A 21,290-nucleotide genomic window follows, 5' to 3' on the forward strand; every position below is an offset into this window, starting at 1 on the left:
GGAACTGACCCAGACGCCAGAACTGGCACAGCCTCATGATGATGGTGGTCACACTGATGAGAGCCTGCTGAATGTCAGACACATGAGCACGAATGAACTTAACTCTTTTCTGATTCCAGCAGTAGCTCTCAGAAATAGTTTTGGTCTTTCTCCACACAATACTAATACATGTGACACCTCCCTCTCACAAAAGCTTCTCTTTTACTTCCAAAAATATTGTCATTGATAATTATTACTTCTTGGGAAACAAAGTATTACCCACAAGGCACATCTTGGTGTAAACTGCTCTGGCAGAAAGAGAGAAGCCTGTCCCAGGCAGATTTTAGACACCCAGAAGTGACAGTAAGAAACATGTCCTCACCTGCTGAGTGGTGCTGGTGACAATGCCTTGCTGCAGCCGATACGCTTGCTCCTGTAGGTACTTTCTGGTCTCATGATTACGAAGCAAGTAGTTTTCTATCTAAAAAACAAAGCCCGATTAGGGAACTGATTCAACTCTCCACATTGTAATTTGCTTTCATTTTTGCTGCTGTATCAGAAAGAGAAACCGACAGGCATAACTCTCTAAGTATTTGTTTGTTATCTGCAAACATTTTTCTGTGTGTCTCAGTGCTTAATAGTCACATTCCAATATTCATTCACTCACTGACCAGTGAAACACCATTAAACACTGGACTTTAGCTAGTGTTTGCTGAACTAGTCTTCTGTTTTGAACAATTTAGTAAGTTATGCCATCAAGGAGTAGATCCAGGTTTGAGAAATGTTTAAAGAGATTCTGAATATACATAAAATGCGGTTGTAGAGAACATAATGACACAAGGTAATCAAACCATTTATTTCAGATCCATTTGGCCTGTTGCAAAGACACTGATTTAAACAGTAGCATAGTTTGTAGAGAAAATATAATCTCTAAAAGTGCGTAAATGATACAGGAGCCTGAGTTCAGAAGTTACTGAAGGCTGAACAGTATGCAAGTGCTTTTCAAAGATAAGTGGTTCCTAACCCAGAGCTGCTGGTCACAGCCCACCATAACTGCCACCAGCAGTAAACACCTGCACATAGACTAACTACCTACACTGACTTTATCAAACTTAGTCAAGTAAAAAAAACCCTGCTAAGTAAACTGTTCAGGTTCTTCAAAGGTGATGGCTCTGGTTTCAAAGAAAGAGATGAGAAAAAGATGGATGGAGTGGTCAGCAGGTGGTGAAGCAGAGACTAATAGGGATGGTCACCTCTAAATCTGCATTAGTGGTAAGAACTGGAACAGTTTGACCATGCACCACAGTAATGCAGGGTTTATCCAGTTTGCCTACACTGTAAAGTGTGCTGTAAAGACATTGGAGCTCAGGAGGTTTTCTACTATGTCCATCTGGTGCTGGACCAAGGCCAAGAGCACTCTAGTACTCAAGCTGTGGTATGCTGAAGCTTATAGGCCCTTTTGGGATGTCAGTCAGTCAAGCTCAGGTCTCCCTGCAGCAGGCAGGATAGCTCAGTCAATGAAGTCAGGCATTCTTCCATGTGTGGAATCAACAGCATTCACAGCACCACTCCTGAGATTGTTACCTTTCTTTGGAGAGTAGTTTCTCGTGTGCTGTAAAGAAAGCCTGAACTACATATGATAAAACAATCTCAGGGCCAAACAATTTTAGTAGCTTCAAAATGAATAAAAGAAAAAGCTATTTGGACATAATGTGTAATTACAGCAAAGAATGTAATTCCCCATGGCCAGAAATTTCATGATGCTGTTTTCAGAGATGCATTTATCACTCTAGCTAAGAATGAGATGTAAGAGATGTCCATCCCCATGACTCTGATTTTTTTAAACCACAATTTACATCATTTTCATGCATCAAAGAAAAAGCCACTAACTACCAGCACTTTTCCCTGTGAGAATCACTTTATTTAACATTTCTCTACTAATAAGAACCATAGCCATTTACTTTTTAATCACAGTTACCTGTAAGAACTATTTATAAGGTTTTTTTATGAGCTTACCCTGGTTGAAGGAAGACTACTCATTAAAGAGATGAGAAGTGTATGCTTCCTGATTGAGCAGGAGGCTCACTTAGAGCTTGCAGGATTTACTATATTAAAACTCAGCTGGGAGTTTTAACTCATGCAAGTGGAACAGCTACAGCTACTGTCAACACCTCTTCATCCAAAAGAACATGTTGGTGCAGTTGGTTATTTAGAGCAACGCAGCGTGTGAATTTTATATGTGCAATATAAAACACAGGCAGTAAATGTTTTTATCCTACCCCAAACTAAAGAGCATCTTTTGTCTCTTACAGCACTGACTGCACTTTTTATGCCAAAACGAGAAACATCCACCAGTAATTTTACCCATAAGGAAACATGCACAAGCACACATGTAACAAATGTGCTACTTTCTAACTCCCCCTTTGAGTCAGGCATACAGCAATACAAGGCCTAGCTTACACATTTTGAGTTATCACTTTTAAATATTGCACCACAGCATTCCATCAGCATCCACTCCAACCATTCTTTGGCACAAAAAGCCTTACACTCTTACACTCTCTTGCAGCACTTGACTACCATGCAAATCAAACAATGAAGAAACTAGTCTAGAATTTTCACTCAGCTAGGCATGAAATCACAGCCACTGAAGATGATTGCTTTCTTTATTTTTAGTGGGTTTATCTCTCTTTGTTGGTGGCATATGCAATACCTTTTGCAGTGCCTCTTCTGTCTTCTCAGGGTTTGTTTTAAGCGCTTGGGAAGCATCATTCATCGGTATGGGCATGAATCTCAAAGTATAATTCCTAAAGAATAACCACAGAAGTTATTTTTCAATAGTAAAAGTTAACCAAATTACTGTATCTCTTTAGGAAGAATAAAGGAGAAGGGAGAAATAAGATGCATCTAGCTCATCTGTGGAAAGTACTAAGAATGTATTTTGCACATGTTTAAGCAGACTCACTGCAGACATGCATGCTCCTTTTTGGCTGCTAATTCTTTTTTGCTACTAGACTGAGGTGGAGGTTTTGAAAAGCGAAAAATGCAGTTCAATGACCTTTGTGCTGGAGGTTGGACTACTTTGGCCTGTACCATAACAGAACAGGGAATGGGAATGTCAGTGCCTGCTGGCAGCGCTCTTAGATCTGAGTTTAAACTGAAACATTCAGTAACAGACAGATAGCGACTAAGAGCCTGAAGTTTGAAATGTTACTATTTAATAACTTCTTGTGTTTACAACAATTTGAAGACACTTGCTGAATTTTTAATAAAAGCTGACAAAACAAGCATAAATCTCCATGATTATTTATGCAAGCAATTGTTCCCTGCATTTCACTGATCTGTTTGCCAAGTTTTTCTGCAGCTTTCTGCAATATGAGATTAAAGATAGAGTTTGGGTCTCGAGGACAAAATGTTTTTAAACTCTATGAACACGAATTGGCTAGTATGACACACATCTAAAATGCTACATGCAGCAGTATGTCTACACACCCCATTTGAAGAAGTGAAAACAGGAGAACTTCCTACTCTTTAAAACCTGGCAATTATTCTCCCTGCTTTCAATTAGCCTTAATTTCCTGCAAACACCTCTTCCTCCTCCTTCAGCTGTCTGCAAACACCCCACTGTCTGTTCCTATTCCATTCAGAGCTACATACATATGGTTGGAACTGTGTGTTTCTGAGCACTTTGAAGTTGGCCATTTCAACTGTGTCAGCTCCACTTCCCTCACTAAATACACTAGCTCCAATAGCAGACAACTTAACCACTGTGAAACTCCAAGGTTCTTTCACCTCCTCTCCCATCAGCTGCTTTTAGCCATATGAAACACCGCTCTCTGAAGGACAGCAATCTTTTGAGGCACGAAACACACTGATTCCTCACTGATACTACCAAACATTTACCATTAAATCTTAATGGAAGATTTCAATGTTTCTTCCCCAATTGAAACATGGTAATGTACAGCTGTCAGTGGTAGGCAGTCGCTCATATGGAGTCAATAAGGTACCTGTGCTTCCATAGTGTCCAACTGCCTACTGCATCACAGCCAGAAAAGTAACTGTTCTTTTCAAGTTGCCTTGTCCTTCAAAAGAACTGTGCAAACTTCACAGACCCTGTTACATATTCTCATTTAAAACTGACCAGTGAATGGCTGGCTGTCCACCAGCATGGTGAAAATGTTTGACTATCAAAGATATCAAATTCAAAGACAGATAATAATTACACAACTTGCCGATTGCCTGAATACTACCTGGCAGGTGGGCTATTTACTTAGTTGAAAAGAAACAAAGGTAGATTTCCCATGATCACTGCTGCTGATTGACATTTCATACATCCCATTCATTGAAGTCTGTAATTGCCAACTCTCATGCTAGTAATTATACACTAAATGCAATTTAGTCAAAGGCTTAGTGCAGACTCCCTCACACACAGAGACATAAACACAGGTGAAGGGAAGAAAAATGAAAGACAAGGAGATTTCATGGACATGTAGTCACAGAGGTTGAGCTTTTGAAGACCACTACCCTAAGAAAGGCTCTGTAGTTGGTGACCTTCCAGACAGACAGCATTGTATTAGAATGGTACTGTATTGTCACCCATGAATTAACCAGCTCTTAGGGGCAAAAACCCCAAGAATTTAAAAACTGCTTTTCAACTTTGATCATCAGAGCAGTATTTATCTTCACATTTAATTTTTCTCTGTCTCCTTTGAAGCTTAAAATACTCCTCCATTCTCCTTTTTATTAACACTCCACTTGTTTCTTGTAGCAGACTACATTTCTCTGCCCACTCGATAATCCAGTAATTTCAGAACGTATGACACATTAATACCTTCAGCAAAACATCTCTATTTAAAGGATGTGAAATTTCAGAGGTGCTCAGAGACTGTAATAGGTGCCTCAAAATCCTCCTCTCTCCCTCTGCATACAGCATGTGTGACAGCAGCCCTACATTTCTTCACAATTTTTGCCTTGTAGTAACTTCTGCTCCATTCATGACTCTCTGCTACAGTGATGATTTTACTGCCTTTTTAAAAAAGAAAAATAAAAAAAGAACACACACACCAAGCTGGGGGCAGGAGTTGATCTGCTGGAGGGTAGAGAGGCTCTGCAGAGGGACCTCGACAGGCTGGACAGATGGGCAGAATCCAACGGCATGAGACTGAACACATCCAAGTGCTGGGTTCTGCACATTGGCCACAACAACCCCATGCAGTGCTACAGGCTGGGGTCAGAGTGGCTGGAGAGCGGCCAGGCAGAGAGGGACCTGGGGGTGCTGGTCGATGGTAGGCTGAACATGAGCCTGCAGTGTGCCCAGGCAGCCAGGAGGGCCAATGGCATCCTGGCCTGCATCAGGAACAGTGTGGCCAGCAGGAGCAGGGAGGTCATTCTGCCCCTGTACACTGCACTGGTTAGGCCACACCTCGAGTACTGTGTCCAGTTCTGGGCCCCTCAGTTTAGGAAGGATGTTGACTTGCTGGAACGAGTCCAGAGAAGAGCAACAAAGTTGGTGAGGGGTTTGGAACACAAGCCCTATGAGGAAAGACTGAGGGAGCTGGGGTTGCTCAGCCTGGAGAAGAGGAGACTCAGGGGTGACCTTATTGCTCTCTACAACTACCTGAAGGGAGGTTGTAGACAGGCAGAGGTTGGTCTCTTCTCCCAGGCACCCAGTACCAGAACAAGAGGACACAGTCTCAGGCTGCACCAGGGGAGGTTCAGGTTGGATATTAGGAAGAAGTTCTATACAGAAAGAGTGATTGCCCATTGGAATGGGCTGCCCAGGGAGGTGGTGGAGTCGCCGTCATTGGAGGTGTTCAGGAGGAGACTTGATGGGGTGCTTGGTGCCATGGGTTAGCTGTTTGGGTGGGTTGGATTGGTTGATGGGTTGGACGCGATGATCTTGAAGGTCTCTTCCAACCTGGTTTGGTTTATTCTATTCTAATATATTGTTTATTCTATTCTAAAAACCCCAAAAACCTTTTAGAAAAGAATATGGGGATGTACAGTTCTGTGTCAGAATGGGCTCTGGGCTACAAAGCACACAGAATCACAGAATGTTAGGGGTTGGAAGCGACCTCCAAAGATCATTTGGTCCAACCTCCCTGCCAAAGCAGGATCACCTAGGGCAGGCCACTCAGGAATATGTCCAGGTTGGCTTTGAAAGTCTCCAGAGAAGGAGACTCCGCACATTTGTTTTCCTATTAAAATTACAGTTACAGGTCCTGTTCAGTGGCCAGGCTGAACAGGATGCCCACTGTTCTAAATAGCACTCCTGAACTGACACCTGTGGTGGACTCTACAGAAGAACCTCTCCATATCTTACATCAGCTGACTAGGGCACCCTTGGGGTAACTCTGCCCACAGCCACACTCCTGGAATTCTGCTGCAGGAACTGTATCTGCACACAGCTATAAATAGATGAAGAAAAGATGGGAGGAGGGGAGTGAAAAAAAAGAGTCTTCACCTCACTTCAGCGTGCTTTAAAGTCTGTTACAATGCCCCCCAATTCTCTTCAGCTTCCTTCTCATATCACAAAAGCCTAGGCTTCTTCTTTTTTATGGTTTAGTATATGACTTCCTTTCCTTAAGAACAAAAGGAAACCAAGACACACACTCCCAAGGATCTTTGGTATATTTCGTCCCATTTTGATCAAGAATTCCTTCCTGCAGAATATTGCCAATTTCATGTATTTTTAGGAAACACATGGTGGAGGATGCTCTCAATATGCCTTTGAGATGGACTCTTTAAAGACTAACTGTTTTCAGCCAGTCTGGACAGTCCATCTCTTGCAAGGTTAAAACTTTTTTGCGGGCGATATTATCAATGCTTTGAACATACTTAAAAAGTTAGAGGATACATAAAATGACCTCAGCTTCCAAGATCAACAAATTGCTACATTACATAATTATCTGTAGCATTTCTTCCCTTTTTTTTTTCCCCCCTAATGCTTAGATAGTTTGCTTTTGCCTTAGGATTTCCCCCTCCTTTCTATTTGCTTTATCTATGTACTTCAGAACAGAAAAGTTGATGACAACCAGAAAAGAAGCATATTTTCTCTTCTACCAGACATCTTCCATAAAGGTAACATGCTATTGCCCTCTGAAAGACAAATGTCTGCAAGGTGACAAATAACCTTTTTGAATTATTATTCACTCCTATCAGTGGAATCACTCCAAACAATTTGTTTAATTGTCTGTAATTTATATAATTTCCCTCATTGGTGCAACTGAATTTACTTTAAATCCACGTATATAAACTGCAACAGTTTCAAGAAAGAAGCAACTTTATAAGCTCTAGCCTCATGACTCCTCCAAGGGTTAAGATGCTCCCCTAAGTAGTTACACAGTTCTGTAGAACATCTTGGCTAGAAACTAGCAATCGTACATTACCTTCACCTTCCAAAGAGCTCCTTTGTTTCTGTCTGAGCAGCAACTGCTGCTTAATATACATCAGCAATTTCTCTCTCTTAAGAAATGCAACAATAACATAGAATGAAGTGTGATGGAGATGCAGAGACGAAAGTCATTTAGCATCTAACAATGGTAACACCAACTGTGAGTAAGCTCAAGGAAGCAAAATGACCCAGACCACAGTAATTATCATGAACAACTGCAGTTTCTGAGATCATCACTGTTAGTTTCAACTTGCTGGGGGAAAGAAAAAAATAGTCAGACCACCAAGACATGCTTCAGTAATTTTCTGTTATTATATACAGCTTCATTCACTGACTAGAATAGAATTTCTGCATGCTATCAGCATAAGAGAATGAAGAAAAGGGAAAATGTTCTCAGATTCAGAATCCTAATGCTAACAGAAGAACTCAATGGCCTTAATGCTGATAGCAGAGTATGGATGAAAGAGCCATAAAGCCTTTTCCCATCCTTTTGAAGGATGTGAAGTCATAAATTTTCCTTTAGATTGAGCACCCTGATGTTTAAAATTGAGAGCACTCAGCATCTTCAGATCATGCAGACTGTGGTGAGAACTGCAGCTGCTCAGATCATTCAGGATCTAAGTCTCTGGGCTCTTCCTCAGTCATTCAGTTGCTTAAGAACTTACTTTTCCAGTGCCACAGCTATGTCCTGGAAGCCCTGTGCAGTGATGTTATTCTTGTCCCATATAACAGTTCTGGGAGGTGAGGGGGAGAGGAAAGAAACAAAGTTAAACAAGAACCACCGAATAAACCTGTATTGAAACTTTGCAGATTGAAATAACACAGTGTTGCAAGCTAAAACTTGTATAGGGGAAGGCAGCATTTTAAATACATGTGCTTAGTTACATGCTAAAAACACTGAAATGACAGGACAAAGATAGCACAAACTTCATTTCCCCTTAAAGGGGACTCTGTATTTCCCATCATTAACACAGAAACATAACATTTCTAAAATACAGGCAATAGAAAGATTTGGAGATAAAATTCTGGCCCTTTCCAGCAATGGCATTAAAAATAAAGTTCAAATGTTTGCTTTTGCAAGTTCACGCTGAAAACCAGGAAAACTGCAGTAGGAGATCAATCTTTGTTCTAAACAGGATACATGGATACAATTACTGGAAAAGGTATTAAAAAGGAATCATGCTGACTGGTGGTCAAAACTTGCAGTCTGTCTTATATTCAATCCTGTACTAGCTCATCACATGTTCCTATGATCCCATAAGCAACATAACTGCCTGCCAATACAAGCCATTAGGCTAGGGGCATAAATTGTAGCTCTTTTGTAGCACAAGAGCGATAGGAGTGTTCCAGCCTTTCCCTTTCTCCCCCAGTTCAGACTACTCAAGCAGACTGCCTGGCAATTTGTGAACACATGTTCAAAAAAACCTCATTAGTAGTCAGAAGAGACAGTCAAGCAGATAAATCTTGCTTGTGCAAGAGCTCTAGTTGTAGCTCTTCTTTAAAAAAAAAAGGAAAAAAAAGGACCATAAAAACAAACAAAGATTTCTGATGTTCCGAAACAAAAAGAGAGAAAATATAAGATAGATGGAAGGGCTTCACAGGTGTTGACAGCCTTCTGCTTTTGCAGAATTATCCCTTTAGTTTTCAGATGGAAAGATGGAAATAAGGAAGAGAGATTCTACACCCACTTGGCAAAGATCAGATGTACCTGGGGTCAAGTCTTGGATATTTTGGTCATCAGAAAGTGTGTTTATATTTCTACCTGGATGAGATTTTATAAGGTTTTAAGCACAGCCAGTTACCATTGCATTATTCAGTTTGTAATCACATCACAGACTGTGGTGACATTCTGTCAACTGTGACATTCAGTGCAGTATGAAACATTTCAGTTTGCCATCCTGGAAGCTTTCAAGGCTTTATTTCTTCAGGTACTGTGGTCATTTCAGGTCAATTCATTCAACAAACCTAAGTCACCTCTCCAGTGTTTTCTTGACATTTTCAATATGCAGTTTGGGCACAGCAACACTAACACCAGGATCCCTGCTGCTGAACAAAATAGCCAGGACTGTACTAGGGTATTTCTTATCCTACAGGGAATAAACACTTGGACACCAGGCATAATGTGGTCTCTTCACACAGACAATACGCTGAGGAAGTTTCATATGCACAGTCTGACAAGGAGTGAGGATTAGCTCTCCTGATGGTGACATATTAAAGGGCCCCATCCAGATTCAAGCTGAATTGACTGATAATCACATGCTGGAAAGAAAAAAGGTGATACTCTCAAGACATCAGTGCCAGACATGTGCTAAAAAGCAGTGAAGTTGTCAGGCAGCTGAAGTTGCAGAGAAGAGATGCCAAGGTCCATCAGCACTGTAGGCTGGGGAGAGGGGAAGGAGGGATGGTCCATACTGCTACCCAGTCTGAATTCCACATGCTTGTAGATCTGCCACCAACTGATACTCCAGAAGACAAAGAAAAGTTTAGTTTAGTTTCCCACCCAAGCATCAGAATTTTCTCTGCTGGGAAGGCCTCCAGTAGAAAAGAGAGGAAAACAAAATACAGTGGCTAAGTACTGGAACAGGATTCCCAGAGACATTGGAGAATGCCTGCCCAGACAAGACTCCAAACAACCTCATCATAAAGTTGGCCATGCTTTGGGGAAGGACATTGGATTAGATGACATCCAGAGCTCTGTAACAAGATAATTATTATTCTGCAATTCTAGGAAAAGTAGAGTTATTTTGTTCCCACAAGAGGTCTTTCTGTTTAAATTCAGAAAATGCATTTTGCTCTTGTTTCAGTTAAAGAAATGTTTCTGAAAAGATAATTTTCTTATTTTCTTTGTTGTTTGTTGTTTTGGTTTAAAGATAAAAGCATGAGAATCTTTCTAAATGGAAACACAATAAAGTGGCTGTACCTAGAAGGGTTCTGAGGAGCCACAGCTTGAGAATAAGCCAACAACTTCAGTATTACTAAGCTATTCTATCCTTTACTGCAAATATCTTTCCCTTACCTGAGCTTGGTGTTTATCTGCAGAGCTTTAGCCAGCATCTTTGCTCCCATATCTCCCATGGCATTTCCACTGATATCTACTTTTGTAAGAGAAGTATTGCTGCCCAGGGCATTAATAATGATGGTGACCTCAGTCTTCAGCTTGGAATCTGCGAGGGACAATGACTGCAGAGGCTGTGGAGCATAGAAAAAGCACTGATAAACAGCAACCAATAATGCACTCAATTCCTGGAACATCAACATAATTTACTAGTTCCCCAAGCTCATGGAAACAGCAGTAGGTATCAAAGAGTTATCTCTGTGTTTGCCACATATTCTACAACATGTGATAAACTTGCAACAGGTGTCTAACACGCATACACAGAGATTAAGTTGCAAAACCCTGAAAAGAAATAATTTAAGGGACAGTGCCTCAAATCTCCTCTGTCCTATTAAGTACAGAATACAACTGGAAACTGAAAAGAGGCAAGACAGCAACAACCAGCTTTTGAAGACAACCTCCAGTGTCCAGTGGGTCAGTAAGAAATAAAAATATCTAGAACTCCTCTCCATGACACTGAGAGCTTTATCCAAGGGCAGATTAGGATCCGAGACATTGTTAAAACACTGATTCCTTGAAACTCTTTTTGTATTGTTACTTCAACTACAGCACTGATTTTGCCTATCTGTTCTTCAAATAATGACATGGACATACAGGAGGAAAGAGACAAAAAAAAATGCAGCAGGTCTGAAATTAAAACCACCAAGAGGATCTATTAAAATAAGTAAGTCAGTGGACATTATTCACAGTGGTGTTCTGACATCTGTAATTGCAACATCTTTATGTAACTCCTTTTTAAATGTAGTTTGTGTTAAACTGAAACTACTACATTTGGCTCTGGCATGTCACACTGACACTTAAGGACAACTCTTTTTAAAATGCCTGTATTCCCTCCATTCTCAGTGTCTCAACACTCAACAGCAGGAGCCCAAGAATTACAATCTATCTGTAGAGGTATTACAGCTGCTAAAATTATAATCTGTCTTTGCTGATGTAGGAGAACTCCACAAAACACTTCCCTGGCTCAAGTGTGAGTTCATACAGAGGAGTGCATTGTCATTATACACCTGCTTGGGGATGTGTGGTGGTTTTAGGCTATGCCTTTAAAATTTAGCTGCAGATTTTGAGCGGAAATGTAGAAAACTATAAACAAATCACTATTGGATGTAAAAATGGAAACAAAAGACTAATCTAAACAAATTCATTGGGTAAATGTCTAGGATAAGAGGAGTTGTACCGTAACAATATTCCCTGTTCCCATTCCTTTTCTCTTCTCTTCTGATCTCAGTTGTTTTACAGTATCACAGTATCACAGTATAACTAAGGTTGGAAGAGACCTCAAGGATCATCGAGTCCAACCTGTAACCACAGACCACATGACTAGACCATGGCACCAAGTGTCACATCCAATCTCCTCTTGAACACCTCCAGGGATGGTGACTCCAACACCTCCCTGGGCAGCACATCCCAATGACAAACGACTCACTCAGTGAAGAACTTTCTCCTCACCTCAAGTCTAAACCTGCCCTGGCGCAGCTTGAGACTGTGTCCTCTTGTTCTGGTGCTGGTTGCCTGGGAGAAGAGACCAACCCCCTCCTGGCTACAACCACCTTTCAGGTAGTTGAAGAGGGCAGTGAGGTCACCCCTGAGCTCGGGAGAGATAATGTGCTTCTGGCTGACCTTGGATAAGTCTAACCCACTGCTTTTCTCTCTCTGCTCCTCTGTCTCTTGGGACAGGGGAGGTTTGGGGAGGCAGTGGAATGGCTTCCCTGGTCTTTTTGACCAGGGCGGGTTTCGTGTTGTTTGCTAACTGTAAATATCTGTATAATATTGTAAATACTCTACATTTTTGTACACATTCATTGCATTCCATTGTAGAGTGGAGATTTTGCTTGTAAATACAGCTTCATTTGCTTCTAACTGAGTTGGTCTGGCTAGAAGTTAATGCTGGGGGGAAACTTCAACCCACCACAGCATGTATTGGAGGATTAATTTTAGTAGTCAAAAAATCTCCAAATTGTCAGTATGGGAAAATCAACACCTCATAAGGATGAACCATGGCATATCCATTAGGTGTCTAAAGGTTAAGTTAATACAAATAAACCAAGTGAACTATGCACACCTTTCAGACTCCAAGATGCTTGTGTGGCACCTGCTATATATGGGGACTCTTGCCTCCAGACACCAGTGGATTACAGTGATAACCAAACGCTTGCCACAATAAGAAATGCACTTGCAAATGAGAAAATGCATAAAAATTTGGAGGCACAGCAGGCTTATAATTAAAAAGTCCAACAGTAACACAAGCCACATGCTGGTTTTATTTTAAATTGAAGTTATCAAATTACTATGTTAATGCCCTTAATCTGTCTCTGTTTCCCGGTTTTATTACATTATGCACCCCAAAGAATATTAGCATCGTATTAGAATGGCATTTAGAGCTTTTGGCACAAGTTTGAGAAGACCTCCTGTGACAGATTCACAGAACAGCAGCACCACAATGCATTTGGACAGAAATTGCCAATAAGCTTCTGAAAGTGAAGTTTCTTCTGTTTCTCATGTGTCACTTTCTAAAGTGTCATTCAAATAACTTAGATAGAAGTGCTCCCTTCCACATACCCATTTTCTCAATCTCAAGTATCCTCTAGGAAATGATTTCTCACCTCTTGCATTCCAATATTCTGACAAAGCAATAAATGACTGAAAACACTTCTGCACTGTGTTCTGCAAAGGACTGATACCTACATATCACTACTACCACGTATGAAATTGGCATATAGCATAGTAAAGCACCTGCTATATTAGCAGTGTCTTTGAAGTGGATGAACTGCTAGCTTTCTTGCACAGCTATCCTTGTAATTTACTCAATGAGCAAGAGCCAAAAATCTCTGGATTCCCTTGGTGCCCTGAACACAATCAGAATGCAGCTGTCAGATCAAGCACACAATCTGCTAAATAGTTATTCAATTACCTATTGCATTAAACAGAACAACAGAACAAAACCAACCAAACAAAACCCACCACCAAAAGCAAAGCCCCTGTTTACATAGTCTACAGGCATTTATTTCCATTAGCTACTTAATACTTTTGGCTGGATATTGAGAAAACTGAAGTCTGACAAGGACTTCAGTGTCACTGCTGCAGAAAACAGATACTTGGCCAATACACTGAAGATGTCTTAACACAATCTTATCAAGGGAGAGAAATTCTTGAAGAATAGAATTAGAAATTGCATGATTTTATACAATCGTATCAGGAGTCATGCTCCTGCTGGAAAACATTTAAGAATTACATCAAGCTAAGATTGTTCTCCCATGATCAAAAATGCTGTAAACCCCCTCGAAAGCTCAACTCTCCAACAAACACTGAACTAAGAACTAAAGATGTTCAATTCTGCAGCAATTCTCTGCACCTAGGCAGGACTGACTACCACTGTAAGTAATGGTACACACTACCTGCAGCGTAACATTTATTTTTGCAAGAAGAAATGACATGGCACAGTAAGCCTACATCTTTGGATACTTTGTGCGATACTAATAAGAATACAGTATTGTAGCCTGGACAGCACAATATCTGCTTGAAAAGAGAAAGAAAGAAAAGAAACCAAATTCTAAATATTACCTTCTTGTCTACATTAAACAGATGGGAATTTTTTGCTGTATAGGTTAACACTACTACTTTTAAATTTCACAGAATTACATTTGTATCTAGCTGTACTTTTACAGTCATAAAATCAAGCTATTGATTACTTAAATCATTTTACCCATGACTCATGTTAACACAGCAACAGATCTATTTAAAGTGTGTGTAAACATGTGAAGAAGCACTTGGCATATGACTAATTTAGATTAAAGCCTCTTGCTTTAGCTTTCCATGCACAAATGCATGGTCCCCAAACTGTACTAGCCTGCAGGCAAAACTGACCAAGTTGTATGCTCTGGGCAACATCATACTCTGGTCTCTCCAATCATACCTTTACTTTTTAACTTCCTGTAGCAGTAAATGCATAGTAGAGGCAGAACAAGGACCACTCCATTTAGAATTCAAAACCAAACCAAAATAACTAGCTTAAAATAAATTTTCTAAACATTGTACTAAATTAAAGCAGAGCGAGGGCCATCCAGCTATCTGCAACACATGTTTTTCCCACAGTGTTACAGAATCTACATCCTCAACTCTTTAGCTGCTATAGGAAATGTTTCAGATTGATTTTTAGCACCTGATGAAACAGAAACAAATGAGATTAACAGGAGAAAAGAAGAAGGGGAAAGAAGAGACAGGTTAACACCAACAGAATCACATGCTGTATGCCTACAGTTAATGCATGTGGCAGTTTTAGGCTGATGCCTAGGAAATTTTCCATAGATCTTGAATAGAAAGTGATAGAATGTAAATAAATCACTGGAGGTATTCAGGAGGAGACTTGATAGGGTGCTTGGTTGCATGGCTTAGTTGATTAGGTGGTGCTGGATCATAGGTTGGACACGATGATCTTGAGGGTCTCTTCCAACCTGGTCTGGTCTGGTCTGGTCTGGTCTGGTCTGGTCTATTCTATTCTATTCTATTCTATTCTATTCTATTCTACTCTATTCTACTCTATTCTATATTACCACTGGATGTAAAGGGAAAATAATGATAAGATCTAAATAGTCCCATTAGTCAGATAAGTAACATAAAGTTAGTTGTACAAACTTTCTCCCTTCCTCAGCTCTTCGCTCTAGCAGATACTATCTGGTGCTTCTGCTGGCTTGCAGACCTTGGCTGCATTTCTTTGTTGTGGCTAAGTACTAACAAGCTACTTTCTGCTTTTCTCCTCTTTCTTTTTCCCTTGTCTGGGAGGAGGCAGCAGGGGGGAGATGGAAGCTATTGGTAGCCCTGTGGTTTGGTCCAGGGGGGTTCTTGTGTTGTTTATAAATTGCAAGTACCTGTAAATATTGCATAATTTGTACATATTCATTGCAATTCATATTTCTAGATTTAACTTTGCTTGTAAATATAGCTTTGTTAGCTTCCAACTGAGCCAAGTCTGGCAATTTTATTTTGAAGGGGTAATGCTCCCAAATGAGTTGGGGGGGTAATTTCAATCCACCACAATGCACAACATGAATGTTACACAGTTATTTTAAGTACCCAAATAAAATGACTTTTTGGTGGATTATTTCATTGTAACATTCTTTGGAAAAAAAAAATGAGACTATAGAGTGTTCCTTAGGTTAGCTCAGGAAAGGCACAGAGAGTAAGACTTCCAGAAGCACAGCTGACCACTGGACTGTGGCAAAGGCAGAAAGTGGAACATGGCTGACATTACATATGGGCTGAAAAGAAGCAGAGGAAGCTGGAGCTGATGATGTAAGGGAGGGAGCTGTGAGAATGATACACCCAGAATTTAGTAGCTATATTTTCCCTGTTCTGGAAGGTTCAAAAATGGAAGCCAGAAAAGATAAACAGAAAGCATTAACACTTAATAGAGACTATAAGAGGAAGTTGGAATTTTTACCCCTGCAAATAGATAATATGAACAGTATAGTCATGAATAAGGAAAAAACCACCAGAGCAGAACATATGAGAAGATTATTTGGACACCAAAAGGAACACAGAGTGTGGTGAAGAGGTGTTTCAGGATATGGCCTGAGTAGAGAGAAATGTTCACCTGCAACAGAGTAAAGGGATGAAAGAAACTGAGAAAAAAAACTAAATTATGTTTGCTTCTGATAAATCTGGTTTGACATAAGAGGGAGATAGAGGGCAGGACAGAGACAAATAGCCAAAGAGAAGAAGCAGGTGCTGTCTGACAGAATGCCACCCATCAGAACACTATCAACAGGAAAAGGAGAGAAGGGGAAGACAGCCCTGCACTGTTCCCTTTACAGACAGAATAGAAGGAGGTGGGCACACACTGCAACATGAAAAGGCTAGTTTGGTATAAGAAGCAATACAGAGATCTACCAAGATGTTCTGTGTGACTTGTAGTACTCCATGTGACTTACTGCTTTCATGAGAGGCACTAACTCAATGAGAATCAGCTCAGATGCCTCCATGCAGCACTTCACTGTGTAATACTGACAGCCCACATTACAAGGAATAAGGTGAGGAGGCTGGCAAAGAATCAAATAATAATAATAATAAAGTATCACTAATTCAAATTAAGAGGACACAGAGAGAAGAGAGGACTAGTTTAACTAATTACTTCAAATATGAGTAAGCAGTAAGAAAATCTGAACACACAATAAGGGTCTAATGACTTTTTATGGAAGGAGACATCAGAAACTCTGGTAAAAACCACTCCAGTGAATTTCAGGGTGCATACACAGATGGGAGGAGAAAAGCAAGCAGCTAGTGTGGGGACCATGAACTTGGAGGTGAGACAATAAAGACAACAGGAATGGCAAGTGTTTAGACAGCTGAAGTCTACAGGCAGTTATTTCTGGAGAATGAAGTGGAGCTTGCTTGTTACTTGTATGGGGAATGAAGGAGAAAGAAGGCCTAAGAATAGATGAATAAAGATGGGCAACCATGAGAGTAAGAGTGCATCTTAAATAAGATTCCCTTACAGCCAACTAGGATGCCAAGTAAGGCAAGAACACAAACCCAACCATGAAAGTCTTTCAGAATCAGCAGAGAGGGTGGAGATGAAGAAAGTGGGCAAGGATCCCAGCAAGGCTCTCTGAAAGAGTTTTATGCAATTGGTCCAGTGGTTAATGCACTAGAAGAAGTAAAGAGCAGCACAATGAACAGTTTACTTGCATCTTTTGAAGGAGAAAGGAGTTCTGGGAGATTGCTGAAGTAATTTTGCCTTTTATCAAGCAAAAAACCATGATAATACACAAGAACAGCTCTCATGAAATAGTGCAATTAGGTTAAAAAGCAATTAGGTTAAGCACATCCAACTACTTAGAATGCATATTTTCCAACAAGCACAGATCCTCAGACTATCCTAAGAAACATTTACCTATGCACTTCACAATTTAGATTAAGGTTTGAAAAAATAACCCCCAAAATATGGATGAGTCTGTGGGAGGATCATGATCGTATCTTAGGCATCAAATTAACACTGTGAAGAAAATCATCAGAAATAGGATGTGAGGGAACAAATACACATGATGATAGTAGGCAGAAAGATACTCACTGAATCCTCGTCCTGAATCATCTGAACTAAATTATCAAGTACTGGAGTGAGATTTCTGAGGGAAGAAAAGTTAGGAAGATGATGAAATCGGCAGCATCTCCTCATTCATTCTCTTGTTATTTAAAAGAAAGAAAAGCCTTACTTGGATTTCATGTTGTTAAAGTTTTTGCCTAAGGCCAAGTGTCTTATCGATCGGTTTTTACTAAGCCAGACTACAAGGGTTGAGAGGTCAGACTCTAGGCCTGTAAAGAATCAGATTAGATCAAGTTAGATTAAGAATTAAAATACATTTTCACAAAAGACCCAGACAGGGTCCAATAAATAATGCTATATATCTTCAAATAATTATATCAGTGTACTAATTTCTAAGAGCTCTACAGAAATTTCCATTCTTCTATTTCAATCTTTTTTTATCCCCTCTGTTTTTCTATGACAACAGATGCTTTCTCTAAAACAAGCCCTTCAAATCTCCAACCTAATCAGCCATTGGAGGCACCTCTCAGAAACACAGAAGAGAAACAGAGTCCCTTATCCATAGTCCCATCACCCAAAAGTAGTTCCTCACATTGTCAGGCAGAGTTTAAAGTTCCTTTGCAAATTCTGAAACCATGCTAATTGCTACTTAATCTTAGCAGAACTGTGCACCAACAAGGTCTCAAAGCCTTAAAGTGCAAAAAGGCTAACACAACAGGCTATGAACAAAATGACCTGGAAAACAAGCCATATATTATTCTAGTCCTGAGTACAAATAATAAGTGGCTGCTGTATTATCTTCCCAAACTAGTGGTGTATTTGAAGTCATTAGGTCACAATGACCTAGGACTCAGATCCGCAGGATAATTTAGATGTCAAATACCTTTATTTATTCATAGCAATCAATCTGTTCACATAAGTGGGCTGAGTCAGTAGTGCCCAACACTTTCCACTTGCCAATACATCCCACTTTCTTGGGCACACACTTGTACTAGGAATCTCTTTCTGAATGACTTCCATATTTGGCTGTTAGAGAGGCAGACACATCAGGTGAATTCTTCCATCTACAATTTGAGTTTGCAAGATGAGAGCCCAGCTGATATTCCCAGCTACGAAGCACTGCCTCCAAAGCAGGAACAGTCCAGGACTTTTTCAAAGGCTCTAAGAATTCACTGATGTGAAGCTGATCGCCTGTTTGCTCCAAATTTCCCTCTCTTTCTTCTTTAGTATCAAGACCTCACCCTCATTCTGTATCTGGCCTTTCCTTTTCTTCTTTCACTACATTTCTCATTTAGCTTCTCATCCTCTTGTACTTAAACCCACTTGCCTCTACAGCTAATAAGATACTGCCACCAATTTATTCTGCTGTGTTGCATTTATCTCAAACATTTTACATTTCTGAGGGTACACCTAGTCCATAAACATTTCTTATCAACTTTATAGCAGTAAGAGTTCTTGATCCGAGACATCTGCATAATCAATATGTTTAATGATCATATAGGAAGAATGACCATCTTTGATTACACTGTGAGCTGAAAGAAAATGCCTTTCTCAGATTCTGGACTTGCACATCCCTCTGATTCCTGTTCTGTGTACTTACCATTGTCTGAAATATCTAGGCTGGTGATATTGTGTATTTCTGCTATGCATCCTTCCAAGACTTGTGCACCTCCCGATCTTAACTGGAGACAAAACAGGAGCCATTTTTGCAAACAAGTTACGGTTTCAAGATCACACAGAAAACAGTGGTAGGAGGCTTTGGGTATACAGAAGGCACTACCAGCAGCGAAATCAGCAGGAACAGAAGACAGACATCAACATGACAGCCACATTCCTACTGCTGCCATCCTTCCTTCTCACTATTTATGTATCAATTGAAAAAACAAAAAAAGGGAGACTCTTTCTCTTAAAGCTACTGCTCAGCAGTTAAATCGGGGAGGATTTAAATGGTGCAGACACAACAAATCCTTTTGCACTTGTATCAGGCAATGACTGCAGGAGTTTGGTACAGGACATTTACAGCAGCCAGTGAGGAAAAGAAATAAACTATGCCTAGCCTGTAACAGCACGCAACACCCTTGAATTCCACTTCAGTCAAGGCTTGTAGAGAGCATCCTTCTTTCAGCTCTTAGCACAATGCTAAGGCGCCCAGGCCAAAGATGAGTAGCAAATTAACAAGACCAATTTCCCTGCCACTGAAAGGAAAAATTTAAATCTAATGGCAAAATGGTCACAAGAGACCATGAACAAGAGAAATCAGCAATATACTGTATTTTAAACGTAGGCATAAAAGATAAAGCCATCAAAAATAACAACAATGTCCAGATGAAAATTATCAATGATGATATAATTAAATTAAGATAAATGTCTGGACTTAATGAAGAAAAAAACACAACAATGAAACAGCCTGGGGACAAACACCAACATCAAGAATTAAAGTTATCAAGACATACAAAATTACTTACTTAATGCTACTGAATTAAACAATGCAACTTTTTTGTTGTTATGAATTGTTTACTTTGAATTAGCAAAAACAGTTTGCTTATTTCTTGCAGCCATGCAAACTATACAAAGTGCATTTCACTTCAGCAAGATCCCCCAGAAAGACTTAAGGAAAAGAGGGGAAAAGGTCTATAAAAAATGAATTTTTGGGTTTTCTGGTTTTGCTTTCCTTGCTCCAAAAGCACAAAAAGCTCTTTCAAACATGAAATAGCCTTTTCACTGCCTGTGCATACAAAATTAGTAGCATTTTACTTAGTTGACTTACTTGTATCAATATTCTGAATCAACTTGCTGATATTCCTGTGAATAGCCTCTTTTATCCTATACTTATCCTATACCTACAAAGCCCCAAATGTCCTCAGAAGTATTTTTCAATGAAAGACTTGATTTGGCACTTCTTAGAAAGTTTGAGATACACCACTGGTTAACAAGCAGCTCAAAAAGCTGGCCTGAGCATTTAAAGAGCAGTGGTGGTCAAAGTCACGTGTGGTGGTGTAAGTGATACAAAATCTACCCATCTTCATCCTATCCTCTCAAGGAAAGATCAGATTAAAATCTGAAAAAAATGGTGCAACTTTAACTCAACTGAAATTGTGTAAGAAGATTTGTAGTTTTGCTGTATGCATGCCAGTAAGATTCAGTTTTGCTCTGTGCTGCACACTCAGCATGGCCCACCACAGGACAACCATTTTACAGAGTGTGGCATCTACTGTTGTAGAATCAACAGAACTGGCACATGCAGTCTTGGATTGGTTGTTCGTTTTCTGTCTCTCCTATGAAGAGAAACTGAGAGACCTGGGGCTGTTAAGTCTTGAGAGGAGAAGGTTGAGAGGGAATTTTACTAACTTCTATAAATATCTGAGGGGTGGATGTCAAGATGAAGGTGCCAGTCTCTTTTCGGTGGTGCCCAGTGATAGAACAAGGAACAATAGGTAAAACTAGAACACATGAGGTTCCACATCAACATGAGGAGACACTTCTTTACAGTAAGGGTGACAGCACTGGAACAGGCTGCTCAGAGAGGCTGTGGGATCTCATTTCCTGGAGATATTCAAAATACACCTGGATGCATTCCTATGCAGCCTGCCCTAGGTGATCCTGCTTTGGCAGGGGGGTTGGACCTGATGATCTCTATATATCCCTTCCAACCCATAACATTCTGTGATTCTGTGATTATACTCACAACAGAATCCAAATGCTTATGCTATATATATTTTGAGGGTTGAAGTGGACAATTTTTCAGGAGTAGCTTTCAACCTTGTACT

At 40.2% G+C, this 21,290-nt stretch overlaps 1 protein-coding gene across 2 annotated transcripts in view; it reads right to left on the reverse strand.

The window, feature by feature from the left end:
* The window catches only part of CARMIL1 (capping protein regulator and myosin 1 linker 1), a 223,183-nt gene that overhangs the window by 54,644 nt on the left and 147,249 nt on the right, over positions 1 to 21,290 (reverse strand). For both annotated transcript variants that reach the window (XM_068147531.1, XM_068147530.1), the window contains exons 18-24: positions 19,124 to 19,205; positions 17,693 to 17,792; positions 17,551 to 17,605; positions 10,386 to 10,558; positions 8,035 to 8,103; positions 2,690 to 2,783; positions 362 to 460 (exon numbers count right to left, since the gene is read on the reverse strand). In XM_068147531.1, coding sequence (XP_068003632.1) covers positions 362 to 460; positions 2,690 to 2,783; positions 8,035 to 8,103; positions 10,386 to 10,558; positions 17,551 to 17,605; positions 17,693 to 17,792; positions 19,124 to 19,205 — 672 coding nt within the window. The remainder of the gene's footprint in view (positions 1 to 361; positions 461 to 2,689; positions 2,784 to 8,034; positions 8,104 to 10,385; positions 10,559 to 17,550; positions 17,606 to 17,692; positions 17,793 to 19,123; positions 19,206 to 21,290) is intronic.

The sequence above is a fragment of the Melanerpes formicivorus genome, unplaced genomic scaffold (genome assembly GCF_026170545.1).
Source record: "Melanerpes formicivorus ecotype bairdi unplaced genomic scaffold, bMelFor1.0.p_v2 SCAF_15, whole genome shotgun sequence".
NCBI classification, from domain to species: domain Eukaryota; kingdom Metazoa; phylum Chordata; class Aves; order Piciformes; family Picidae; genus Melanerpes; species Melanerpes formicivorus.